Source organism: Malaclemys terrapin, chromosome 1, assembly GCF_027887155.1.
Source record: "Malaclemys terrapin pileata isolate rMalTer1 chromosome 1, rMalTer1.hap1, whole genome shotgun sequence".
Taxonomy (NCBI): Eukaryota; Metazoa; Chordata; order Testudines; family Emydidae; genus Malaclemys; species Malaclemys terrapin.
In genome coordinates this window covers 97,045,917-97,073,644 of record NC_071505.1, presented here as the reverse complement: position 1 = coordinate 97,073,644, position 27,728 = coordinate 97,045,917, and the positions used below count along the sequence as shown (strand labels likewise).

At 45.5% G+C, this 27,728-nt stretch overlaps 1 protein-coding gene across 1 annotated transcript in view; it reads right to left on the bottom strand.

The window, feature by feature from the left end:
* Nucleotides 1-27,728, bottom strand: part of SYN3 (synapsin III) — a 265,520-nt gene that overhangs the window by 200,778 nt on the left and 37,014 nt on the right. The window contains exon 3 of the mRNA XM_054032562.1: nucleotides 15,257-15,314. Coding sequence (XP_053888537.1) covers nucleotides 15,257-15,314 — 58 coding nt within the window. The remainder of the gene's footprint in view (nucleotides 1-15,256; nucleotides 15,315-27,728) is intronic.

Below are 27,728 nucleotides of genomic sequence, written 5' to 3'. Positions count from 1 at the left end.
CAAGATACATGCAGGTAAACCTCTATACCCATATAAAGCCCTATTAAATCAACTGGGCTCCATGGGGATGAAGGCATCTATCTTATTCTGTATCTCATTGCAGTAACAAGGCCTACATTTGGATGCAGAAAACTGATCTTCTCACTTGAATCATTACAAGGGAAAAAGGGGCCACATCTTTTAATTTCAGGTGTGGCTTTTCATTACAGATTTTTAAAAAAGCAATTGGGCAATGTTGTCCTCTAACTAGTCTACTAACTAGTTCAAACTGGCTTCTACCTAATTTCATAGCTATGCAGTGTTGCCAACTCTCACGATTTCATCATGAGTCATACAATAAATTAGTGTTTTTCTTAAAGGCCCAGTAACTGAAATCAAGAGATTGTATGAGAATCAGAGAATCATAGAATATGAGGGTCAGAAGGGACCTCAGGAGGTGATATAGTCCAACCCCCTGCTCCAAGCAGAACCAATCCCCAACTAAATCATCAATATGTCAAATTTCATTTTAAAAAGTGTTTCTAACTCTCATAGATGCACAGAAAAGCTTGAAAATAAGAAGTGAATGCACCCTAAACGTTCAGAAACCAGAAGGCAAATAAGAATAACCCCACCATGATGGGGTGAGGCCCTGGGCCTACTGGTGACTTTTCCTAGTGGTTAGGATGCCGGGCCTCGACATTCCTCCCCGCCACCTCCAGTGCCCCTCGCCTGCAACTATAGCACTGCGAATTGGTGGCCGGGTCACTGATTAATCCCCTTCCAAGAAAGGAGAGTCCAGAAGAATATATAGGGTCCCATGCCCTCACAAAGAGAAGGTCTTCAGCCCTCTCCTGCAGGTGGCTTGTCCTTGCCTGGAGGCTTTCCACTTCACTATCCCTTCCTGACAGCAGACACAAGGGGTGCAAGAGAGGCAACAATATCAAGCACACTGGAGTGCTTTCAGGCTGCTTCCCTGGGCCACTGGCCTCCCCACAACATCTCAAAGTCTAACATAAGATAGCAACGACAACAAAAAAGAATAGCAAAACTTTCAGCATAGCTGGGCTCAGTGCTAGCCCCTTCCTTGCAGCGATGGCATCTATAGCAGCCTTGCTCAGGAGCTGTCAGAACAGGTCTGTCCCTGTACCCAGTCAGCTCATCTGGAGGCAGTCTGGCTCCCTTTTAAGTTCCTGCTCCAGTTGGGGCAGAGTCACCTGGGTCCAGCACTGCTCCTTAACCCCTTCAGTTCTAATGTGGGGCTTATACACCCCATCATGCCCACATTTAAAAAAAAAATCTCACAATTTTTTAGGCCTGAGTCTGACTTATGAGCTTTGAATGCTTGGGGTTAGCCATACTGATAATGCAATTGGCCAGCTACATTTAGTGCCGGTAACATCACATCTACTCTTCAAACATTGTAGGGAAATCCTTTAAACAACTTTTACATTGGAATCCTTCCATAACAGAAATTCCCCAGCGTCCAAAAGGAACTCTTTGTGCCAAGGAGTTCAAATGGGACCACAAGTGCACAAACGAACTACTGTCAGCTGTTTGATGATTGGTCATGTTCTCGCCAATATCACAGTTTTACCTACCCATCACCACGCCAGTGTTCTGATCTATACAAGATCTAAGTTAGTCTATCTCTATTGAGTCTATTAGAGCAAGAGAGTTCACCCCTCTCAGAATCATTGTTTCATGCTATCAGCAGACTCAGTCAGACACTGCTGCATCAGTTACATACGGCTTACATTTGGAGGGTTAACTTGGCAACCATGAGTGGGCCAGAGACTTACTTTTAAAAAGTGCTTATATCCTGCACAATCTGAACATACCCTATGGACTATGTGTCACTCTGGAGGTTACCCTACTCTCACTCATGCAGTCTTTAGTCAGGCCATCAACTTTCATGGAAATTTTGCCTGAGTGAGAAAATGTAGAATTGGACCATATGATAAGAACATAAGAACGGCCGTACCGGGTCAGACCAAAGGTCCATCTAGCCCAGTATCCTGTCTGCCGACAGTGGCCAATGCCAGGTGCCCCAGAGGGAGTGAACCTAACAGGCAATGATCAAGTGATCTCTCTCCTGCCATCCATCTCCATCCTTTGACAAACAGAGGCTAGGGACACCATTCCTTACCCATCCTGGCTAATAGTCATTAATGGACTTCACCACCATGAATTTATCCAGTTCTCTTTTAAACGTTGTTATAGTCCTAGCCTTCACAACCTCCTCAGGTAAGGAGTTCCACAAGTTGACTGTGCGCTGCGTGAAGAAGAACTCCCTCGTATTTGTTTTCAACCTGCTACCTATTAATTTCATTTGGTGACCCCTAGTTCTTGTATTTGTTTTCAACCTGCTACCTATTAATTTCATTTGGTGACCCCTAGTTCTTGTATTATGGGAATAAGTAAATAACTTTTCCTTATCCACTTTCTCCACATCACTCATGATTTGATATACCTCTATCATTATCCTATCCCCCCTTAGTCTCCTCTTTTCCAAGCTGAAGAGTCCTAGCCTCTTTAATCTCTCCTCATATGGGACCTGTTCCAAACCCCTAATCATTTTAGTTGCCCTTTTCTGAACCTTTTCTAGTGCCAGTATATCTTTTTTGAGATGAGGAGACCACATCTGTACCCAGTATTCGAGATGTGGGCGTACCATCGATTTATATAAGGGCAATAATATATTCTCAGTCTTATTCTCTATCCCCTTTTTAATGATCCCTAACATCCTGTTTGTCATCAAAACTCCCTGATGTGTGTAAATAGCCCTATCCATATAAGGTATTTTTAGAGTGCCCAACACTAACCTATCCAAGCACACATTCTCACCTATTATCACCTTTTTCTGGCATTGGTTTTCTGCCTTACTCTGCTAAGTTAACAGCCATTGCCTCTTTCACCTAGGTGCTTTGTGCTATCAGACAGGCCCCTGATAGCTAACATTTGGAAGAAGGCTGAACCTTCAGCAAGAATTGTTTCCTGTTGATTTCCCATCATGCCCTGTATTTTTTGCTCTGTGGCTTTTTTAGGCCTGACAACTTCCTTGGCTGGAAGCTCATGGTCTGATGCCTCTATGAACCTGCGCTCACCTTGCAGACAAAAGCAGTCAGTGCAGATAGAGAGAGATTGATAGATAACTGTGCATCAGAGGGGAAGGTCTGATGGTCCTTTCCTTGGCACATCGTGTAGTCATTTATACCTGCGCTAAGTGGATGTAGATGATACCATTCTAATCTGGTGATGTTTTACACTCACTTTGCACTCCTGTAAATGACTACTTAACATAGAATCAGGTCCAGGTCCAGTGAGCCTCCCAACCGGTATCAATAGACTCAGGATAGCAGGACCTGAACTATTGCTCTAAAACAGCTGTAGAGACAGTGCTTTGAAGTTACCGCTCAGGCTGGAGCTCGGACTCTGAAGCCTGTCCCCTCCCTAGGCTTCAGAGCCCGAGCCCCCACTTCAAAGTGTACCCTACACACCTTTTTTTAGAGTACTTGAGAGAGCCTTGCTAGCCCCAAGTGTCTCAACCCATGCTGGAAGGCTGGCTCCCACTGACTACATAGCCATGCCCTTTGTAACTCTGGGGGTCCCAGAATTTAGCAGACTCACATTTACATTTTGAGGTTAAACGACAAAAGACATTTTCCACAAAAAGTATTTAAGTATTTTAACTCCTCCCTCCACCCACTCCCCGCCAAACTTCCCAAACCTTCCTCAAACTTCAGAGCTTTTTATGAAATCTCCAACTTCTTGGGACTCCTTCCATCCCAATCTTTGCTCTGAATGCTGCCAAAAACTTGACACAAAATTTTAGGTACCAAAGAAACATTTTGGTTAAAATTTTTTGAGGGGCTGAGGCGTTGTTTATATATTTGCCACAGAATAAAGCAGAAAATTACTCATAATTTAAAAGCATAAAATGAATTGTAAATGTAAATTAATTAGTTTTTGCCAATACCAATTCTCGATATTATGATGTGGGAGACTTGGGCATAGGCCTGGAAAACATACACAGTTTTTGCACTGGCACAACTATTTTGGTTAGGAACATGAATTTTTTAAAACCAAAACAGTGACATCTGTATAACCCCTAATGCGGGTGCAGCTAGTCCAGTACAAAGGTGCCTTATACCAATAAAGTTTATTCCCCTTTTTGTATAAGAACAAGCTATGGTAATATAAGCATATTTATGCCAATATAACTGTTCACAATTGGGGGTTTAAAGCAGTACAACTTGTGTGTTAAAATCCCTGTCCAAATCTCTCACTCCTTGAGCTAGAAGGGAGCTAAGGAGCACTTTGGAAGCAGCATGTTCAGCCCCTGAAGAGTGGAGGGGAAAATATGTCTCATACTGTGGCAGTGATTGGCTGCAAAAGGAGTCCTGCCCACCAGCCATTGGTCAGAAAGTTGATGGTGGTGATGCAAGTCCAAAGGTATAAAGGGGTGGGGTGGAGCAGTCGGGGTGGGGAAAGATAAAAGGCAGAAGAAAATTCTCAGGTCTCTGACAGGGAAGCAGGCACTACACAGGCCACTCTGCCAACAGAAATTCGACAAGCAGATAGAGAGGAGTAAAGTGATTTTTTTTCCCCAAGTCAACATCACTTATACCATCTTGCAGAACCAGCCAGTGAACGAACAATGGCAATAAAAGAAAGAAAGAAAGCCCAGAAAAGAGATTCCATTCTGTTCCCTAATCAGATGCATTTGACTCTAGTTTAATCTCCTGCATGGCAGTGGAGAGGAGGATTGTGATTTTTTTTTTTTTTTTTTAAAGCTAGCAGGCTTAGCATGTCCACACAGTTCCCAGCACTCCCTGTGTTCTTGGTTTTTGCGCTACTGAACTTTCTAAGCCATCATCTGCTTTTAATCTAACCAAAAGCTCCTCTCGTTGGTTCCTATTTAAAATAAAAGACAAGGTTACATTAGATATTTATATGACTACACACACATTTTTATACTGCTTTAACTGCAAATTTCAATGCCATCTTAATTCTGGCGTTGACAGGACACCACACCTCCGTAATTGTATATGCAATACTGTATCTGCGTACAAACATAAATACACTGTAAGTGTATGCACACACAGATCTTTGAACAGAATCCAGAAATTCCGCAACAGACCTTTCTAATTCCTCTTCTCTTTGGCTGGTTTTTCACTCCACATGTTTTGCTCTTTGCACCTGATGAATACTCTATATGAACCACCTGACACACTGAGAGGCTGATGCTGGGTATATTAAATTTTAGGCAGTATTTAGAAGAAGTAGAAGAGGATTTTCATCCTCTCTATTTGCTTTTCTCTTTACTGCCTATCCCTTCCCCTGAGAGGCCTGTCCATCTTCCTAAGGATCCCCATTAATTCCCCCTTTTTTCTCCTCTTTAAGCCCCTTATGTTGCAAGGACCCGCCTCTGGCTAGGACACTTTGCCCTTCCCGGCCTTGCTTCTGAAATGAGCCAGTTGTCATCACGCTAGAGCAGTATGGTCTCTCTTTTGGGGGGGGGGGGGGGGGGGGGGGGGGAGGGGGAAGGAGGGAGGGGCCTAATTTTCTAATTTTTAACTCAGTAAATGGGATCTTTTAATTATTTTGTACTGACATTTCCAACAGTTCTGGTTGATAATTTCCAATTTTTGTAGGAGAAAAAGCCAGCATTTTGTAAATATTGATTTGCACTATGCTAATACTGACATTTACAGAGGTACAGGGTTTTAAGGGACTCTGCAGTCTATAGTCCCTGGGCAGGAAGAAGGGCGAACAGGATGTGTGCATGAGTGCAGTGAGTGGGAATGGGATGTGTGTTTGATGTATGGGTTTGTCCTTCAGGGAAGGAAGGAAGGTGAAGAAGGTGTGGCTGGGGAGTGGGACACTGTGTGTCCAATGAGAGGTCTCATGCATGCTGTTTAATGGCCCTGAGTCAGTGTGAATGCACGCAGCCTACAGGGAACACTGAGACCAGGTAGCCACATGCCGCTTGGTGCCTGTGCTAAAGGTTAAGTGCCATTCAGTGTTATCAGCTGTCGGGATTTTATTGCCAGTCTTGCGATATTTGTTGTTTTTCTTAAAGCCCCAGCTCAGTCATGCCACTATATTAAAATCTCAGATTCAATTAAAAAAAAAAAAAGAACATTTCTAGGCCTGTTGTCACAGCAAATAGCTCGAAAACATGAAAACTAATGGCTCGAAAGAGCAGAAGGCAAATAAAGAACAGTTTAATTGTTTTAAAAACTTCATTATTTTTTAAATCAGTCTCAGTTTTCTGGAGGCCTATTGTCATGATTTCTGAATAATAGATTTAGCAATACTGTGACAACCACCACCTAACTGTAGATATCTATATTCAAGAGCTGCTCTTCTGGAAATGCTTTCTTTCATAAAAATTTTGAGTTCCTTAAAAAAAAAAAAAAAACAACAAACAAAACAAATAACTACGTGGTTGTTTAATGAGTGCTTAATCCATGTGGCTAGAAAGGATTGTCCATGTGACTACACTTCTTTGGCCTATCAGATTCTTCCTTTCAGAATGCCTGCTCTATGCCACTAATTAAAATACTGATTTAGGAATTTAAGTACAATAAAACTGGAGAGATCTTCTGTAATATAACTCTCTTTTGTCTAGGTAATTCATGAGCAATTCTTGTCAACATTACCAGCACAGTCATAACCCTATTCCACAAGAGATTTCCAGAAGCATATATAGAGGAGTTCATTGAATAATGATACTCTGAAAATAAACCATGCCGTGGGAACAAGTGAATGAGCTGTAAAAGACAAATGAGTGTTAGAGAGAGAGATAAAGAAAGAAATGGTGGGAAAGAGAGGAGATGGGAGAGCAACAGGACCGAACTTTACTAATTTACACTTCTGGCTTGAGCAGTTCTCTCCTTAACCCTTTCTGTCCCTGCATAGAGCCATTAGCTGACATAAGGGCTGAGGAAGGATGCTCTAGGAAACTTGAAGAAAAATGATCCAAAAGGCAGCAGATTCTGCAAGAGAAAAGCTGCACTATCTCTGCTACTAATCCTCTGTGTTATTCTCTGGCTCTCATTCTCTGGAGCGGTGTGGTGCACATGCTGCACCATGCTATTGGGAGGAGGGGACATTTCTAGAAATCACCAGGTTTCCAGATCACACATTCCTCAGGAAAAAGTGATAAGTAATAATAAAAAAGGACAGAATTATCTGGGCCAGGTTCAGTGACTTTAGATAAGAGGGACTTCTAAGAGGGGCCCCACTGCATCCCACCAGTTTTATCCACTTCAATATCCTCTCCATCCCCTGAAAATATCCAGCAGTCCCTAGACATAGGCTATGCTGTACCCGCTACTGTATTCAGCTTCACTCCCTTGTGGCTACAGGTCACACCAGTCATTGGGCAGAGGAGCATGCTCAGCTGGAGGCAGCTTTCTGTAAGTGGGCCCTAGTTCCATCAGCACCAGCCCAGGCAGCAATGCCTCTCCCACAGCGAAGATCAGGTCTGAGATCCTCCCTAAAAACAAGATTAAAAAGGACTTGTGGCCATTGGATTTCATGGGCCCAAAAGGCCAACTCTAGATGGGTGTAATGGAGGAGAAGGTGGAGAAGCCTGAATAACCTGTGACCTTTAAGAAAAAGCAGCTACATCTCTACCCCGATATAATGCTGTCCTCGGGAGCCAAAAAATCTTACCGTGTTATAGGTGAAATCGCGTTATATTGAACTTGCTTTGATCCACCGGAGTGCGCAGCCCCAACCCATCCCAGAGCGCTGCTTTACCACGTTATATCCGAATTTGTGTTATATCGGATCGCGTTATATCGGGGTAGAGGTGTACTAGCTTTTAACTATAGTGTTTAGTTTGCCTCCATCTACAGTGGTTATATTCTCAAAGCTCTTAGAAAGGAAAAGGGATAGTGTGACACTCTGTACCCCAAAGCAATACCCTGGCACCCCCCCATACTCACCACTGTCATATACACCCCTACCCCGATATAACGCTGTTCTCGGGAGCCAAAAAATCTTACTGCGTTAGAGGTGAAACCGCGTTATATTAAACTTGCTTTGATCCGCCGGAGCTCGCAGCCCCGCCCCCCTGGAGCACTGCTTTACAACGTTATATCCGAATTCCTGTTATATTGGGTCACGTTATATCGGGGTAGAGGTGTAATTATGTTATGTTTTGTACAAAGTATACCTTGTAAGATATCATTTTAAAAGTCTTAATCTGTTGAACATTAATATCCTTTTAAGTTGTATGTGCTATCATTGTATGTGAAGTTATGAGGTTTTGCTGTGTGTGTTACTGAAATATGTTGTGAAGTTGGAAACGCTCACAACCAGTCTTTCAGGTACAACAGTGGGGCAGCCCAAAAGTGATGATGGCCCATTAAGGGGAATATATACACACACACAGGAGGATTACCCCAGGAACTGTATACAATAGAAACCTCTCAGAGAGCACATACTCAATGGAGGCTGCTTGACTCATGTCATAGCAAAGGATCTTTCCAGCAAGCTGGAAGAAGCTATAAAAAGGGGAAGTGACATCATCATTTGGCCTCACTCCCCCCACAACTCAACACCTGGAAACAGGTCTAGAGAACAAAGACTGAACTGGGGTGGTGGTCCCAGGCTGAAAAGGAGAATCCCCGCTTGTGTATTAAGGAGCTATACCATCTGGGAGAGATATTGCTCGATTTAAATCCTGTCTAGTTCATAGAACTCAGATTGTGATTTTACTTGTTAGGTAACCACCTTTTATCTGTATGCTTACTACTTATAATCACTTAAAAATCTATCTTTCTGTAGTTAATAAATCTGTTTTATATTTTTTTTTTACCTAAAACAGTGTGTTGCTTGAAGTGCAAGGGTCTCACTGAAGCCAATTTAATTGCTTTGCTGAATAGAGACGGGAATACTCATGTACTTACAGATAAGCACATGCTTAAGTGCTTTACTGAATGGAGGCCTAAATGAACATGGAGACTGAATTACTCTCACTGTGTTAGGAGAGGTCTTTCAGGATCGGGCTTGAGGTACATTGATGGAGCAATGTGGGGAAGCTTGCATAGCTGCTGTCTGTGTTGTGCCTGTTTTTTGGCTAAAGAGACAATTTAAGTCTCTATGGCTGTCAATCTGGCCCCTTTGGCCAACACTAAATTCACTAAAAATGCTAAAGAAAAAGATTTAATGTACCCTTGGATGAAAGACGCTTTAGAGATTCAAACACAGAGATAAAAACTGTGGCTTCCAATGCTCTGGCTTAATTCCCTTACTGATTGCTCCAACATCTAAGAAGAGAAAAGAGTCTTTGGAAACAGATGTTACATTGGAACAGCTAAAATCCCTAAATATTACTAGTAAGAGAGCATTACATTTGGGTAATGGAACTGCACGCATGGTGGGAAGTTTCTGGCAATGCTGAACTTTTCTAGATGCACTTGTACCATAAATGCCCCTAGCCCTCCAGGAGTGGCGCCAGAGTTTTTGCCGCCCTAGGCGGCAGCGCTCCTCTGAGCATTCGGCAGCGGCGGGGGGTCCTTCCGCTCCGCGTCTTCAGGGCACTTCGGCGGTGGGTCCCGGAGTGAGTGAAGGACCCGCCGCCAAATTTCTGCCAAAGACCCAGAGTGGAAGGACCCCCCGCCGCTGAATTTCCGCCGAGGACAGCAAAATGCTGCCCCTCAAATCCTGCCGCCCTAGGCGACTGCCTAGGGTCGCCTAGTGGAAGCGCTGGCCCTGCAGCCCTCAAATAACAACAGTTCTTCTGTATCACCACCCTGCTTTGGGTCAGGATTGGAATCCTCACTGTCGCTGATGATCTTTGGTCCTGGCTCTTTCACTGTTCCAGCTCTCTTTCTTTTCTCCTTTCTGCTTCCAGGACCTTATCAATTTTCTCCCACCGCGCTCTCTCTTTCTCTGTTTCCAGGATCTTGGCACTGAGGTTAATCAGTCACTAAAGGCAATAAGGTAAGACAAAGCAATCTCATGGGCAGGTTTAAATAAATAGCATACATGTGTGCCCTGAGATGGATAATACAGCACACTTTAGACATCCTAATAGATCGCTCAATAAATCACTGTCGGGGTTTAAATTGAAGAGCATGCAAAAAGGAAACTAAGAAGGAAATAAAGAGGATCCTTGTGGTTGAATTAATTAATGATTTGCGAGGATGGAAGCCAGGGAACAGGACTGGAGAGTATACACCCAGCTCAGTATGGCTTACCATGCTTTTCTCATATTCATCAGCACTAGGCAATGAATGGAGCATCTGTCTTCCCAGTGCCTGTGGGGATAAAATTAGCTGAAGGGAGTGCTTGGGGGAAGAGAAGGCGGGAGGGCGTGGAGGTCACATAGTTCATTTCCATAGTAAACAACCCAAGAACCTGATCTGCTTCCATACAAGTGTAAGCTCAAGAACTACAGCCAAGGGGGAGAGGAAACTCTCAGAGCTGGTAGGGGGGTATGACCAGACTTGATAGCTCACAACCAGCAGCTGAGAGAGAGACAGTTAGGCTTTCAACACTCCCACCACAATATAAATAAATGAGGTCATGACTTACCAAGATAAAAAAATCAGTGTCCCCTCTCTGCTTCCCCCAAAAGCAGCCACTGGGGCTTGTTAATAGAGAATGAAGATGTAATAGAGACAGCAATCAGAGAGAGAAAAAGCAGTAAGGCAAACACCTCAGATTCAAATCCCATTTCTGAGCATCCCAGAAGAATGGATGTAATTGCTTTTCATGCCACAGAAATGAGCGCTGCCATCAAAACCGTTGAAATGTCTCATTCCTGACACTGTTTTGCAAATGTGTTAAACATTTGGATGTTTCACTTCCACACTTTCCACTGTTAAAAAAAAAAAGAGGCTATTTTATTGTTACAGGTAAAATCTGGTTTCGCTATAAAAACAGAAATTTTTTTCTTCAGGAAAGCTAAGTTTTTGCCGAGGGCACATAATGTGTGGAAATTTACAGTGTGATCCAATGGTGAGCTGGGAGCAAAAATTACAAGTGATAATTACAAGTGAACAAGCATACCACACAGCCCAAGCAGCTTCAGAAGAGCCACAACACTTCGCTTTTGATCAGTGTAGAGTTTACTCAGACCAGCCGTGGACCCTTCTTCACCTGGTTAAAGATCGTTACAGCATGGTAACGTGGGATGCCTGATGTGCTCAGCTGTACCCAGAATCCTCTTCCAGTTTTGTAGTACTGCTGCTGTCTGAGGTCTGGGACAAGGTCATACGCACACAGAGTTCTTTTCTGTGTGCTTCCTAGGCCAGGACTGTGGAAGAGTGTTCTCTCTCTTTTAGGCTCCAGAACTTTCTTGTGTTCAGTATCAGAAAAGACAAAGTGAAGTGTTCCATGATGGTTTAGGCTAGACGGTCATCAGTAAGGCAGAGAGGAGGGGGGAAGAGCATGAAGAATGAAAAAACAGAAGCGAGTAAGTGAAAAACAATGGAATCCCAGAAGAGATGAGTAAAAGCTGAAGCCCAAGGAGTTGGCGTCCGAACAGATAAGCGACCCTCTCTTGGCCTGATTAATATGCACATGGGCCTGAGGCCACATTCAAGGACTGCCCACAAGAATACAACGTCTGTATTTCCCTTGTTAGACAATGATAGAACTGATGATCACTTCTGCATTCAAGGTCCAATGAAGCCGGGCGCAACTCATGGTCTGTTACTCTGAGGCTCAATTGCCATATATGGGGGGGAAAGCAGCCTGCTTTCTGTTCACTGTTGTCCAACCTTCCTCTGAATTAAATAATTCATTTTCTGGAGTAATGCTGCAGTTGTTACATTTATTATTAGAAGGGGGCTTCACTGAGGTAACTCTCACTAGCACTAGCAGGCAACAGTTTCTAGCAGTGGAAGCCCTGATAGACACTGCAACGAAGGCACGTTTTTTGCCACATGCACACTTGATTATTACTTGCACTCCTTAGGCCCCTTGGGTCCCATGCCCAAACCTGAGCATGCCACCTAAGTAACAGGTCTTGGCTGATGGGCTGGATGAGGTTCACAGGAGTTCCTGGGAATTGTTACAAGCCCCATGGTAGGCACTGGTCTATCCAATCAGGGAAACAGCAGTGCAGAGGCTCCATTACAGGGGTAGTCAGTTGGCGGACTGTGGCCAAAACCAGACCACCAGATGCTTTTGAATGGACCCCAACTTCTTTTTATTTACTTATTATTATTAACTTTTTTATTATCTTCTCTGGAGTCTAGACCTTGACTATACCTTGACCAAGAAATTTGGACCTTGACAAAAAATATGTGACTACCCTGGTTTGGGTTATTTGGGAGAGGAGAAAAAGGAGATTATGGAATGATTGCAGGGGCCCGCAGTGGAGAGGCAGATACTCCCTGCAAATGGAAGGGGTGGAGGGACAGGAAGGGAGGTACTGAGACTTAGCAGGGGAGGGGAGACAGCCGGCTCCAGGGTGGGAAGAGGGTTCTGGGGGTTCCTACCTGCTTCCAGGCCTGCTCCAGACCCTCTGGGTCCCAATCCCTGCTACTCTGCCAGCTCCTGGGTCCTATGGTGGCTGCTCCAACCCCTCTGGGTCCCCCTCTCACCTCTGCTCCCTCCCCCACAGGCATGTGAGAGTTTACATAAGGGCACTAGCTTTCTTGACCCTGGTTCTGCCTTCCCTGGCATAAGAGGTAATCTGGGGCCTGGGCTCTAGGACCCTGCAAGATGGAAGGGTCCCAGAGCTTGGGCCAGGGCCGGCTCTAGGCACCAGCAAAGCAAGCAGTTGCTTGGGGCGCCAGATTTGCAAGGGCGCAAGAATCCAGCATGGGAGCTGAGAACCAACAGGGGGCCCTGGGAGCTGTAGTTCCTTGGTTAGCTCCTTGCCTATAGAGCCAGCCCTGGAGCAGGGAAAGAACTACATTTCCCAGCATTCCCTTGGCCGTTAGTAACAGGAAAGGGAGGGGGAAGGAGTGTGGAACTGAAACCTCATGCTGCAGCTTGCTGTGAATGGTAGGAACAGAGCCAGCTCTAGGTTTTTTGCCACCCCCCACCCCGGGCTCCCCCCGCACCCTTGTATTGCCCCAGCCCTGGACTCTCCCCAACTCACACCCCCTGCTGCCTCAGCTCTGGCTAGGGTTACCATATTTTGTGCCTCCAAAAGGAGGACACTCCACGGGGCCCCGCCCCCAGCCCCGCCCCAACTCCACTCCTTCCCCAAAGTCTCCGCCCCCTCCCCTGCTTCCCGCGAACATTTGATTCGCGGGAAGCCTGAAGCAGGTAAGGGGGGTGTGGGGGGAGGAGGCGCGGCCCAGTCTGGCCCCCCCGGCGTCTCCAGCCTGGGTCGGCTCGGGCCCTGGGGTGCCGGCCCCGGGCCTGGCCCCCGGCCGAGCACCCCCGCCCGCCCAGCACTGCCAGTCCCCGGCCCGGCCCCCGAGCCCCCGGCCCGGCCCCCGAGCCCCTGGCCCGGCCCCGCTCCGCCGGCCGAGCCCCCGGCCCGGCACCGCTCCGCCGGCCCGGCCCCCGAGCCCCCGGCCCGGCACCGCTCCGCCGGCCCCCGAGCCCCCGAGCCCCCGGCCCGGCACCGCTCCGCCGGCCCGGCCCCCGAGCCCCCGGCCCGGCACCGCACCGCCGGCCCGGCCCGATTTTCCCGGACATGTCTGGCTTTTTGGGATTTCCCCCCGGACGGGGATTTGGAGCCCAAAAAGGCGGACATGTCCGGGAAAATCCGGATGTATGGTAACCCTAGCTCTGGCCCTCACCTGCACCCTTCTGCTGCCCCAGTCCTGGGCTCTTTCTCCCCCCCCCCCGCACCTCCTGCTGCCCCAGCCTTGGGCTGTCCCCCCACCCGCACCTCCTGCCGCCCCAGCCCTGGGCTCTCCCCCAAAGAAGGAATTGGGGGGACTAAATGGATGCACCTCTCTATCTGAAGCCTAGCAAGGGAGGTATGTGGATCCCACTAGAATTTAAAATGAAAAGTAAGGGAGGGGAGGCTCTGCACCTGCGCAGCTTTAGATACAGTACCAGGCGGCACTTAGGAGGATTTCCACTTCTGAGCCATGGAAGCAGAAATTGACTTTTTCTTTCCAGATATAGCTAATATTCAGAAAGGGAATCTAGCACTTGCCTTCCAGATTTGAACACCCTCAAAATTCAGGAGTGCTCAAGCTCAATTTGGGCAGCTGTTACTTCATTTCCCCCAAATCAAATATACTGATCCACTGTAACTTGCTGTAGAAAAAGTAGAATAAATTGAGCAAGAAATGCTTCCCAGTGGTTATTAGGACTGGAATTGCTATTTTCAACAGCCATTGTTTTTTTTTTTTTTAAGTTTTAGTTTTATTTGTTTAAAAGGAAGACAGTGATATTGCATTGGCAAATTCCCCATAGAAACAAAGAATGGAACAAAAGAATAATAAAGGCACCTCAACTTTTTCTCATTTATGTAGGACAGTCTTATAATATGCATCCAGATATCCTCCAATCACACAAGCTGAAAATTGTTCCACTTTACTGCAGTTCTGTAACCATATGGGAACCAATCCTGTCTGTGTTCTGTGCACATCCAAAATTCCTGCTGAATGACCCGCCCTGGGAGCGAGTTACCAGTGACCCAGCGCTGGGGTGGCAGGAGGGTGCAGTTGGGGGGGAGGGGATGAGCCCAGGGCTGGGGTGGGGGGCAGCCAAAAATTTTTTTGCTTGGGGCAGCAAAAAACCTAGAGCTGGCCCTGGCTTGGGCTGCTGCCCAAGCCTGAATGTCTACACTGCAAGTAAACAGTGGGGGGGAGGGATAGCTCAGTGGTTTGAGCATTGGCCTGCTAAACCCAGGGTTGTGAGTTCAATCCTTGAGGGGGCCACTTAGGGATCTGGGGCAAAATCAGTACTTGGTCCTGCTAGTGAAGGCAGGGGGCTGGACTCAATGACCTTTCAAGGTCCCTTCCAGTTCTAGGAGATGGGATATCTCCATTAATTTATTTATTTTTTTAAACAGCCCCTTTGCCTGAGTCCCATGAGCCTAAGTTAGCTGGCATGGGCCAGCTGTGGGGTTTAATTGCAGTGTAGACATATCCATAGGGACACTCAAAGCAGCACTAGAAAAGGTACAATAGGGAACAATCCTGAAAAGGCAGGACTGGATGGCACAAAAGGTTATTTTCATCTCTGGCTTCTCTAATTCTGTGAAACAGACAAGCCTTAAAATTCCTCCTTAGCACCCTTCTGCTCCTGGCTGATGCCCACAGACACCTGCAGGTGGGGTTTCAATCACCTACCTGAACCCTTGCTATGGAGGATTTCAATGACCACTGACCTGTTCCACTCGGATCTCAAATTCTCCATTCACCTTCTTCCCCTGGAAATACTTGACCCTGAGGAGGGAGGGAGGGAGAGAGAGAGGGGTACATGGTTAAAAAGGCTGCAGTTCACGATTATTTATTTATTTGTCAGCTACTGTTTTGCTGCAGTTTTCCCTTTTTTGTTAAAGGATTTCCAGATGGCTCACAACATGTTTTACTAATTCCCATTTTCCCTTGACTTTCTGTTCTCCAAGAGGAATCTGCCAAACCAGATGAAAAATCACACTGGAAATTTCCTTGAAGGCTTGGGAGGGTTTTTTTTTTTTTTTAGTCTGAGAAAATAATTATCTCCCTGCACCTTACAGAGCAACAGTAATAATGAATGACAAGACCAGTTTGTATGTATTCTCTATCCTGGGGACAGAGGCTATGACAGAGGGAGGCTAAATCTATCATGTGACAAAGAATTAGTCAATTTTCTTCCAACACTGAACAAGGAACTTTATCAGCATAATGAAAACCATATTAAGCCTCTCTTTCTCTCTCTCTCTGCTTCACTGTAGAGCTTGTCTTAGACAATTTCCCAGCCCTATCTTACCTGGCTTCATGCGACTGATTTAAAGAAACAGTATATATATCCTCAAAATATAAATGAGGATAGATTTCTTCAAAATTATGAAACCAGATTTGCATCAGAGTCACTGAAAAAAAAAGTCTCTCTCATATACTTTCTCTCATCTCTGCTAAAAGCCACAGCCATTGAATATACAACAGGGGAAAACAGATGGATGTTACCGCTCAAACGGAGGGACAAGTATATGCTTTTTTCTTCTGATCAAGAAATTTCTAACAAAAGTTATTTTCCAATCAGAAAACAGGGTTTCATCAAAATCAACATTTTTTCTCAAACTGTTGATTTAGATGACTACTTTTTAGTTTTTTCAAAATTTCCTACATAGAAAATTTCAGGACGCCCACCACAACAACATATTTATTTGTTTTCATTTCAAAATAGTGGGGGGGCTCCCCCTGCCACTATATTACCATTTCCCAATTTTTGCTGGTTGGAAAACACCAACAAAGTGTAGGAAACAGTTAAATATTAGAAGTGTTTGTTTCTTTGTGAGAAAAAGTAACACTTTCAACACTTTGTTATCCAAGTGACAAAAGTTTGGACAGAAAAAGATAATAAAGGAAAGTTAGGGGAAGGGAAGAGCAGGTTTTTCCCTATACCTTTTTAATGTTTAAAAAAAAAAAATTCCCACACATTTTATTTCATTCCCTCTCGTGTTGTTGGAGTGGGGTGGGGGAGGAAATGGGGGCTATGGGAAAAAAGTTTAAAAACAACCCACAAAGTTGTCCAGATTTAAAGAACAAAACTGACATTTTAAGTCTAAACAAAAGTTTGTTTTGAAACGTGATTTTAAACAAAATGAAAGTTTTCATTTTGTTTAAAAAATTCCCATCAAAAGGTCCCTCTGTCAAAAAGCCTATTCATCAGCACAAAGTTTACCCTAACTATGAACGGAAGTTAGGTAGGGACAGTACATTAGCCAGGTGTGACTACTCCAACAGGCTCTTACAAATCCAAAAAAAGGAAAATGCAGGACTTTAGCTATCCCTAAGACTCCTTGAGGTCATGAAAGTTGGATGAAAAAAAGCCAGACACGATGCCACTGCTTTGGCAACAAGAGTTACAGTGAGTGCACTTAAGTTCATCCTGATTCTAGACAGAGCTATAACTGGGTCTAACGGTTTTTCCCATTTTTACATGTAGAGAATTATCGCTGTAACCAGCAGTCTCAAAAGCCAAGATAAACTTAGTGTGCTCAGAGTAACTGGTTTGAAGTCTGAGGCATGGCATTCAGGGATACACGCATATTTTTTTTTAAACAGAAGATCATCACAGTGTATATGCATCACCCACATTTATGAAACAAACTTCCTCCCTCTGATGACCCCTCCACTCTGCTGACCTGCTGGTTCCTAACTCATTGGTGCCGCTTCAGTCCTACTCACAGTGAAGGCTGATCATCCACACACTCTTTCATCCAGTACAGATGAGGCAAAGAGACTTCCACTGCTTAGTCCAGGAAATTAGCCTTCACAGTAAAAATTATAAAACCCTCTCCCCACTGCTACAATACAGACTCTGTTCCCAAATAGTCATGTATGGGGCACCACCACCATGTGGACCCAGGGCATAAGTACAAGGCATCTTGATTAAGACACAGTAAGACCTTTGTTTCTGGACCCCATTTTCCACATGGCCTGGCTCATTCCAATGACTCAGCTCACATTTTTTAAATGAGAGGATATATTTTCTTTCAAGGCAGATCCAGGGCTAAGCTGCTGTAGGGGTCTCTGAAGACTACAGGTGTTAAATAATTCAGAGATAAATGTGTTGCTCTGTGCTCTATTCTGACACCGCACATGGGAAGACTGAAACACCTGCTGCAAATATGCTCGGAAACAGATTCAATAATGTTTTTAATTTACACTTGGTGTTTCTGAGCCTTTGGGAAGTAGAGGCCACCATACTGAGCAGGAAAGAGATATTAGTCTCACCCTGGAACCCCTGAAGTTTCAACCAAGCAGGAATTATTTATACTATGGAGTACCTGTAGGCCACGTTCATGGTCAGAGCCCCATTGCACTAGACAATGCATCAACACACAGCATGAAACAGGCCCTGTCCCAAACAGGGGCGGCTCTACGTTTTTTGCCACCCCAAGAATGGTAGGCAGGTGGCTTTCGGCCTGCGGGAAGTCCGCTGGTAACACGGATTCGGTGGCGTGCCTGCGGGAGGTTCACCGGTCCCGCAGCTAGCCGCCGCCGAATTGCCACCAAAGCCACGGGGCTGGCGGACCTCCCGCAGGCATTCTGCTGAACTGCTGCCCTCACGGCGACCGGCAGGCCGCCCCCCGCGGCTTGCCGCCCCAGGCACGTGCTTGGTGCGCTGGTGCCTGGAGCCGCCCCTGGTCCCAAAGAACTTACAACAGACAAAAGGTGGGAGAAAGGCGGTATATCCCCATTTGACAAAGGGGGAACTAGAGAGCAAGAGATTAAGGGCCAGATTTTCAAAAGCAATCATGACCCAGCAGGTCCCACTGAGAGCTGCTAAGTCTTGCCCTCCTTTGCAAATCTGGCCATACAAATGATTTGCTGAGGGTCACACCAGGAGCCTGTGACACAGCCAGGATTTGAACCCAGATCTAGAGTCTCAATACCATGTCTTAACCATAAGACCCATCACAGGGCTTCCTTTAGTGCCTCAGCAATGCCACTCTTATCTATCCAATGAAGTCACTTATGAACAATGCAAGGAATCTCTCATCACCCTAGAGGCTGCGTGGGCTGCCTCACAGTGTTCCCAACCTACTGGCTTGAGAGATCATAACAGGAATCACCTAAGTCATCCTGCCTCCCCCCCGCCCCATCCCATGTCAGCTTTGATTACTGACCACTGGTCTAACTGGCCAGCACTTTATTATAAAGCATGCAGGATGTTGACAGCGTTAGATTGCTGCATTATAATTAGGCTATGCAGGGTGTAGGTTGGGTGGTTTGGTTTCTGATCTCAGTAAATTAGCCTGTAAACAGATATTTTGGATGGAAAGACTTGTGGCTCCATGCTAGCAGAACAAACCCTAGGGAGGATTTATAATGCTAAGAAACATTTGAATGCTGCAGCTCGTGCAGGGGGGAAAGGAAGTGCTATAATAAATAGCTCAGTAGATGCCCTCTGCTTTTAAAAGAAATTCCCCTTAGAGTGCATCTTTCTCTGTGATTAGTGAGCTGCACGCTTTTGGGAAGCAATACATTTCCTGGGTAAAAAGGCATTAGAAACACATAAAAAAAGCCCTCTGCTTTCTGCTCCAGCCCCAGTGAGATTGAAATCTCACCTTCAGCCCTGTAACGGTAGAAACCTCAGATGTCTCCTCTCACAAATTGTTTAGAAAGATTAAAAGCTCGCTTTTCAGAGAATCCAAGCATCCCCTCCACCCCCGAATGTGGTTTGCAGAAGCAAGTGCTCCATTCCCAGTCTGCTACATACACAGCATATCCTTTATGGGGACCAGAAGAAAAGGCCTGGTTTTGAAAAGCATCAGCTCTCTGGTCCCTGTTTATATGTGTAAAGAGCATTTCGTGAGAAGCCAGCGTGTGGTACTTGTGTCCCCATGTTCTTGTGAAGCTTTTATCAGAGTAAGGCTACAAAAGTGCCCCAAAGGAGCCTGCTCACACAGTAGTATAAGCACCTCTCAGCCTCCTAAACATCAAGGGCCCAATTCATCCCCTAGTACAGACACTGAAGGGAGGCAGCTTGCGCCTCACCTCATTCAGGGGCTTCAGGAGCTCATATGGCCCCCAGTGCTGACTTAAATTGTGTTCCTGCTCTATTGGCCACCTGGGAGGTTTGCCAATTTTGTAATATTTAAAAGCCAGACACTCCAGCAAGAGTTCCAGAACCTCCCCTGCCCCACCCCTTCCCCCTGAGGCCCCACTCCCTGTTCATTCCTCTTTCCCCCTCCCTCCATTGCTCATTGCTTTTGCCCTCTCCCCTCCCCCCTCTCCCTGTGTGGGTCGGGTGGGACTCACCTGCAGAGCCGGGGTTGGGAGCTGCATCCGCCCTATGCAGGTAGGTGGCGGCCCTGGCTGAATAAGAGCTGGCATAGATGATGACTCTGCTCCTCCCCACCTCCCTCGCCTGCAATAACTGGACTTTGGGTGTCCGGTCAGTAGATCTGACCAGACACCATCAGGTCCCCTTTTTGACCGGACTGTCTGGTCAAAAACCAGACATCTGGCCACCCTACCATCTGGATAGGCCCCCTTTGCCAGGGCTCCAATGGAGGTGGTGCTGGGGAAATCCCTGGAGGCTGAGGGTTATTCTTGTCCAGCGGCCCCTTTGTGCTGGTCTTGGTGAATCCATATCTGAATCACAGAGGAGCCATGGGGCAACCATGGACTCAGCCCCCAGATGTATAGTGGAGACTTCCAAGATCAGTAGAAAAAGGTCAAAATTCATAGGGGGTCATTTTTTCCTAGGAGTCTATAGGACATTATGGTTAACCCTCTGAAAGTGAACTATAGTTAGGTATTGCCTTACTCCCTGTAACAGGGTGCTGACTTAAGAGGCACTGAACTAGCCCCCGTTAGCTCAGAACCTGCTAGTGTAGCTCCCATAAAGGGGAACTGATTGGAGCTGGCAGGGTGTGGCTCATTAAAGGAGCCTAAGAGCAATCATCTGTGAGTCTGCTGAGCGGAAGGCCTATAAAGCTGACAGGAAGGAAGTGGAAAGGGGGGCAGAAACAGGAAGAGTAAGGAACTGCTGCTCCTAGCTAGCAACAGGCACTAGCTGTCCCCCGGCTGGCTACCTAAGTGCAATTGACTTGGACATAGAGTTGTATATAGATGGTGGTGGGAATGAATACAGGGAAATAAACAGACACTGGGTTGCAAAATAAGAGGTCTTTGGCTAATTTGTACAGCGAGCAAGGACGTGCTCATCTACACTCCCATAGACATTTGGCTTTACCTGATTACTTTTGTTTTTATATTAAAACAATTCCATAGGAGCAGTTGGTGTTCACTTCATCAACCAGTCAATATGCTCAAAATTGGAATCCTGGATGAGCCTTTACCCCCAAGGCTTGTCTCTTCCTTGATTTTGTTTTCCTTGTTGCTTTTATGTCCTGGAGAGAAGGTGCTTATAAGAACCACTTCAGCGGGCACTGCAGTGGTACCCATAGGATTCGTGGTGTATGTAGATGGAAGGGGATGCTGCAGAGAACTTTCTATTTTCTTGACAGGTTGTAGAGCACTCCACAAAAAGGTTGAGATCCGCTTGGCATGCCTGGGTATACAGATCAGGCAGAGAATCCCAAAGGAGCTCTTGTTCGGTGCAATCTCAGCAGGCAGGATACCTGAACGTAACATACATTGCCAAATGCCAGGTTTGTTACCTGTCCTGAAAATGTTCTGGACATGGATGGCAGTATCCCATTGTCTACTTATGAAGGATGAGATAGCATGAGTCAGAGTGTTGCAGGGGGAAGAGGGGAGCGACAATTAGAAAACCTGAAGCTGTTTCAAAATGTCAGTTGGCTGAATGAGTGGGGTTATGTTCCATTTTGTGGCCTGTTGGAAGCACAGTATTTTGTGTTAAATGTATGTTATAGGGCTTCATTAGTCTATTTCACAAAATGGCTACTGCATTAAATAATTTATAAGCACAAGAAGAGATCAAGGAAATGTGCCTCAAGGTGTCTTGCAAGAGACCTCTCTGGAGTTACTATAAGAAATGTCCCTGCGATCTCTTGCAGTGTGTCTGGAAGTAACTCAGCACCCATCACCTTAGCATTCCACCTGTGGAGAAGCCACACTCTTATGGCAGCTGGAGTCAACAGAATCATTGCTGGCTGCATTTCGGGTTGAAGGCCAAAAGGTTTGATGGCTAAAAGCAGCAGCCCATGTGGGTGGAGCAGGTTCGTTTTCCGGCAGGGATATCCCTGCAAGACAGCCTGAGACATTCCTGGTGTTGCCTTTTCATTTAATTCAGAACAAATATTATCTCTGAACTAAAAAGCAGAGAGAGAATCCCAAACTATTGATCTGACTTTGCTTGCTTGCCCCAGTGTGATTTTTATCATGAAATAAAGTGTGTGTTGGTTACATTTTCCTACCATATCCTGGATGAGTTAGTGGTGTTGCTCCTTCAAGTGACCAGATAAGAAGCCAGTGAGGAGGAAGAGGAGCACTAAGTCCACAGTCTGAATCCCATACCTATCTGCATGAATTCATGCACGTACAGCACCATTGTGTTAGATGTTTGCTTAGCCTATGAGAGTTGTTTGAGGATCTTCCTTCCCTGGACATGGGACTATGTTTCAAGTCAAACAGGGTGGGAGGTTTAAGAGCTCTAAGCAAAAGAATTCATAAAAGGATAGAGGACGGAGTGTCACCATGTTTTATGAGCAAATTCCTGGAAGTCTTTCCATTAACTTCAGTAGGTTTTGGATCAGGCCCCGAACAGCATCCAAACCAACAAACTAAGGTTAGCTTTATTGGCTGCCCATTTCTTCTCACGTTAGATTCAGGATGCATTTCCTGCCCCACACTCCTAACCTGCAGTGGGGGCCTGAACAAAAAATGTGATGCAAGAACCACGGTGGGAGAAAAATGGAAAGAGGGGAAAAAAGTAAAAATGGAGGAAGAAAGAAAAGCAGGAGGAGGAGAGAGGTGAGTGAATCAAATAGAAGACTAAAAGGATTAAATTATGGAATCTCCCAATTCCTTTCTTTGACATCCAAATACAAACAAAGATATCTCTTGAGTCTTTTGGGAATCAAAGCATGTAATTTCCTCCAAGATCAAACTTAGAAAATGCCAGGCTACAACCCTCTTGATTGGATGAGGGTGGACCTCACGGAGTGAGGTTAGCCACTCAAAGAATTCCCTGTGTCAAAGGGCCTGGGGGCCCGGGTGATGCACAAGGCCCTCACTGTATGTCCGCATTGTCTCCTACGTAAAAGGGGCTGGGACTGGGAAAAAGGAGACAGTTTCCAAGATACTAGCAAGCAGGCTGCGGAATGCCCAGATACCCCTCCAGCCCCTAGGACAATACAACGGAGTCAGTAGTGCATTTTTGTTGGTTTGCTTTTTTAATGGATAAAAATGAGCAAGGCTTTCCCCTCTCTGGCCCAGCTCCCCACTTCTCCCAGATTAGAAATTTCCATCTACAAACAATATGGATTTCCAAGTTTGGTCAATTATTGATCACCCAAAGCCTTATGGGAGAGGGAGGAAATGATTACCCCAGGAGTTGAGTGCTTTGGGACAATCAGGTCTATTCTACACACCTGCTGCAATCTAGAGACCTTTATGTATTGCTCAGACATAGAAGGGATACGTTATTGTTTAATATTCACTGTGCAGTAACACCTAGAGGCCCCTACTGAGATCAGGTGCACCTGTCCTAGGTGCTGTACAAACACATAAGAAGAGAAGGGCCATGCCTTGAAAAGCTGATAATTTAAATAGACAAGACCAAATGGGAGAAAGGGTGAATTATTATCCCCATTTTACAGATGGGGAATGGAGGCACAGAAAGATTAAGTGACCTGCCCAAGCTCAGACAGGGAGTCAGTGGGAGAGGTGGGAAGAGATCTCCCATGTCCCAGGCTGGCATTTTATCCACAAGACCATTCTTTCCTGCATATTGTAAAATAATCCCTTTGACATTTTTATCTTCAGGGTTCATAGTGATCATCAGCAGTTCAGCAACACAAGATGGACCCAGGCTGCTGCTACACAAAAACACTAGAGCCTTATAACCATAAACTAGCCATCATTGTCCCCTGAAAAAAAATGAGTCTGCCAATGGACCTCCATCCACACTGGATCATCCCTTCCCTTTGGAAGAGCAGAACAGTCTCTCTAATTAAGGGGTTTGTATAGTGCCCATCCCTGTAGTATCTAAGCACTTCCAACCCCGCCCCCGCACTGATACATTAAGATTCCTGCAACTCTGTCTGCCTCCTGCATCACTTATTGCTGATGAAACAGGGCTAACTAGAGACAATGGAATTCTTCAAGAGAAAATGGGTCAGTCATTAACTAATACTACACTTGATCTTGCTCTTTGCATTTTTCCAAGGTTGTAAGTATATGAAGGGTGCCTTGCTGTAGGTCTGATGCTCCCCAGTCTTCTCTCCCTGTCCTGCTCCCAAGGGCCAGCATCACAGCCATATTCCTTCAAGTCACAGAAAACTAGATGGGCCTCCTTCTGTGCTGCTGCTTAAATCAGCTTAGGTGCTGCTGTGACACATGAGGCAGCAAGTTTATTTTATGTACGATTTAAAATTGTACATTGCTAGCAAGTTTCCCTGTTGCTAAATCTAGATGGCAGAGCCTGGAGCTGTTTGGAGGGGTATCATTTTGTAAGGATTCATGCAATACTCTATTCCACTTTTGCTTTGAAGTGAAATGCATCTACAGCACCTTTGAGTGTTAGGAACAAGGGAACCAAAATAACTCAAAAGCAAAACTCAGCCAAAGCTGCTGTGTTTTAGGCAGAAATGATATACGTGCCTGGGTTCATTTGCAGGTCACTAAAAGGCTCACAAACCTTGAGAAACCTGGCTGAATTTCTTACGTTCACCCACGTCTAGGCAAGACACTCTGAGGTTAAATACTATATACACCTCTACCCTGATATAACGCTGTCCTCGGAAGCCCAAAAAATCTTACCGCGTTATAGGTGAAACTGCGTTATATCGAATTTGCTTTGATCCGCTGGAGTGTGCAGCCCCACCCCCCCAGAGCACTGCTTTACCGTGTTATATCCGAATTCATGTTATATCGGGTCGTGTTATATCGGGGTAGAGGTGTATTTAAAAGGATTCTTGTAAAGTAATTAAGGCCCCAAATTTGACTTGCATTAGCATATTTGTAACCTGGTCGGGAATATTTGCCAGATTCCTAGTGTCTATTTTTGTAATACTTCTTATCCTTTACATTTCTGTATCACCTTCCAACCAGGAGCACTGGACCCCACATTTCTTTACATATGCAATATAGAAATATAGACACGCGATGGTGATATAAATAAGAAGCTGCATTGCTTTTTGGGTCAGATGTGATAACAAGGTCCCTGCTCACTTGTATTTGCTAACTATCCTATGTCACTTTCCAGAAAAATAGGCGTTTTGCAATGTATCATGTACATTTGACAGCCTCACCCGCACTCTGCCCATTATTCCATTACCTCTGGGACTACTACTTTTCAAAGCCTCTATGCAATATTGAAATAGCTACTCTTTATTGATATCATATAATTTATCACATATATTATTCCTATTCCCCCCCAAAGTGGAATTTTGTCTCCAAATAAGGCTTGGCGGGGCCGGCAGGCTCCCTACCCGGCTCTGCATGTCCCTGCAGCTTCTAGGGGGAGGGAAGGCAAGGGAGGCTCCGCGCGCTGTCACCGCCACGAGCTCCGGCTCCACAGCTCCCATTGACTGGGAACCGCAGCCAATGGGAGCTGTGGGGGTGACACCTGTGGGCGGGGACAGTGTGCAGAGCCCCCTGGTCCCTCCACCTAGGGGCTGCAGGGACATGCTGGCCACTTCCCCAAACCCCAGCCCCTGCCCTGAGCCACCTCCCACACCCCAACTGCCCCAGCAGTGGCCGGTGCAGCTGGGTCAGGGCTGCCTGATGTGCTCGGTCAGCCCCAGAGCCAGCCGCACCGGCTGCTGCAGAAATCACGGGTGTCACGGAAAATCACCAAATCCGTGACCTCTGTGACAGACACGTGACATTCACAGAATGTTTCCAAATAGTAAATGTATTTGCAAAAAGAAGGGAACTAGTTTGCAAAGTGGCCGGATTTACCAAACTCAATATGAGATTAACATTATTTGACCACTGGTAGTCCTGGACTAGTAACATATTTAAGGTTCAATATCCCATGGACCAGGACTAGAAATAGATTTTTGTAGCCCAGTAAACTGCAGCTGGTAATTTCCTCTTCCTAATGCGATCCAGCACTTTATTCCAAGCTCTGAAAAGCCCTGCAAGCCTTATTTTGCAAAAAAAGTGTTATTTTAGATAGTTTGGAAGAGGGTTCGGTTATGAATAAATCATAATTTCTCTTCTCTTCTGAGTCCAGGAGTTTGGTGCCATTATGTTAAGACAGCCTGGCTTTAGAGATGGAGGGAAATGAAAAACAAGAATTCAATTTTGTAACACTCACATTGTCCTTAATGGCTTTGTCCTGTGAAATATGGCACAAATTATTGATGGGGTGGAAGGATTCTAAGCAAGAAAGAATGTAATTTTGATAGTATTGGACTAGCTTGGAATGAGGACAAAACACACCTATTGTTCTGAAAAGTGACATGGGATATTGGTAAATAGAAGTGAGCAGGGACCTTTTTACTACAGCTGGCACAAAAAGCAATGTTTTCATGGTACTTTATTAATGCGCTAATGAGGTATGCACGTGCATTTCCAAAATAAGCTGTTTAAACAAAGCATTAGGGTGGGGAAGTGAATACAACTTCACGAACAACGGGGGTTAACAATTCACTGGTCTCAAATCTTGTTTCAGCTTTGGAAAAAAACACTCCAGCAAGAGGGTGATTTTACTTAACACTGATCTGGGCAAGGAAGTTGCCAGAGGTGGGACACTTTCCTCCTGGATGAGGTCATCGTCCTGGATTTGGCTGATTTGTAGTAACATGGAGTTCTGCCACTCCATTTCCTCATGGTGTGTGTGTGTGTGTATGTGAGAGAGAGAGAGAGAGAACGAATTCCCATTCCCTGGCAGCAAATACAGGTTTGACATGGAGGTTGCAGGATCTCTAAAAATGCATCTCTTCCAGGGCAGCAGATGCTTCCAAACAGTCTGCTTGCCCCGCTCTAAACTTGTGGGGTTTATGCGTGGGACAGGGACCCTCAGTGAGAAAAAAGAATGGCATTTTCTCTGCTGTGGATGGAGATCCATTGGCAGACTCATTTTTGCAGGTGGCTATGACGGCCAGAGCAACACAACTAGAGTCATCCCCCATCCCCGCACTAAGCAGAGTAAAGATACACTTCTTTGGGAGGTGCTGGAAGGGCGTCTTGGAGAAAAATAGAAGCTCTTGTGTAAATTTTTGCCACCATATCAAAGGGAGAGTTGGGTCATTTTCCTGCCTCTGATGGAATCCACCCTTCTTTTGCTATGGCTACCACATCCCTGCCAGAGTGGATTGAGTTATGTAGGACTCAAAAATATTTCAAGAACAAATATTTAGCCTTTGAAACATGCCAGGGTACGCCAAGTGTCAGGTATTAACAAAGGTTTGCAGATGAAGATAGCTGTGGATTCCTATAGCAGGTCTTTACACCCTCCAGGCCATCACTACAAGAGAGAGAAGTTCAGGGCTGTGCTGTAGGATGAATAGACTTAGCAGAGTTTTAAAGAAACACATGATACTATTTTCCAATTAAGTGCACTTAACATACTTACACTGTAAGCAATTTGCAGCAGGGACTGTTTTTGTTCTGTGTTTGCACAGTGCCTAACACAATGGGATCCGGGTCCATGACTGGGGCTCCTAGGTGCTCTGCTATACAAATAAGTTGCCTATCCAGCCATATTGCCACCTTCTTGGGTTACAAGAAAATGTATTTGTTTTTAAAAAGGAAAATCAGTGGACAGATTCCCCACTCTCCCACCCTTGCTGTCTGCAAACAATGAGGCCTCATTACATGGGGTTTATCACAGGTTATGGGGGAAAGTTTTGTGGAGGTCCCATGTTAAAATATTGATAGCTCTTTGCTTGTTGTTACTTATTTCTAGTGACTCTTTTCTGGTCCAGTTAACTCTTCCAGCATGAGGGAGGAGGAAGGAAAGGACCATTTATCAACCAAAAATGCTGCCTGAGTCAGATATTTTGGCAGGCAAAGAGGAGTTGAAAAGGTTTTAAATTTGATACC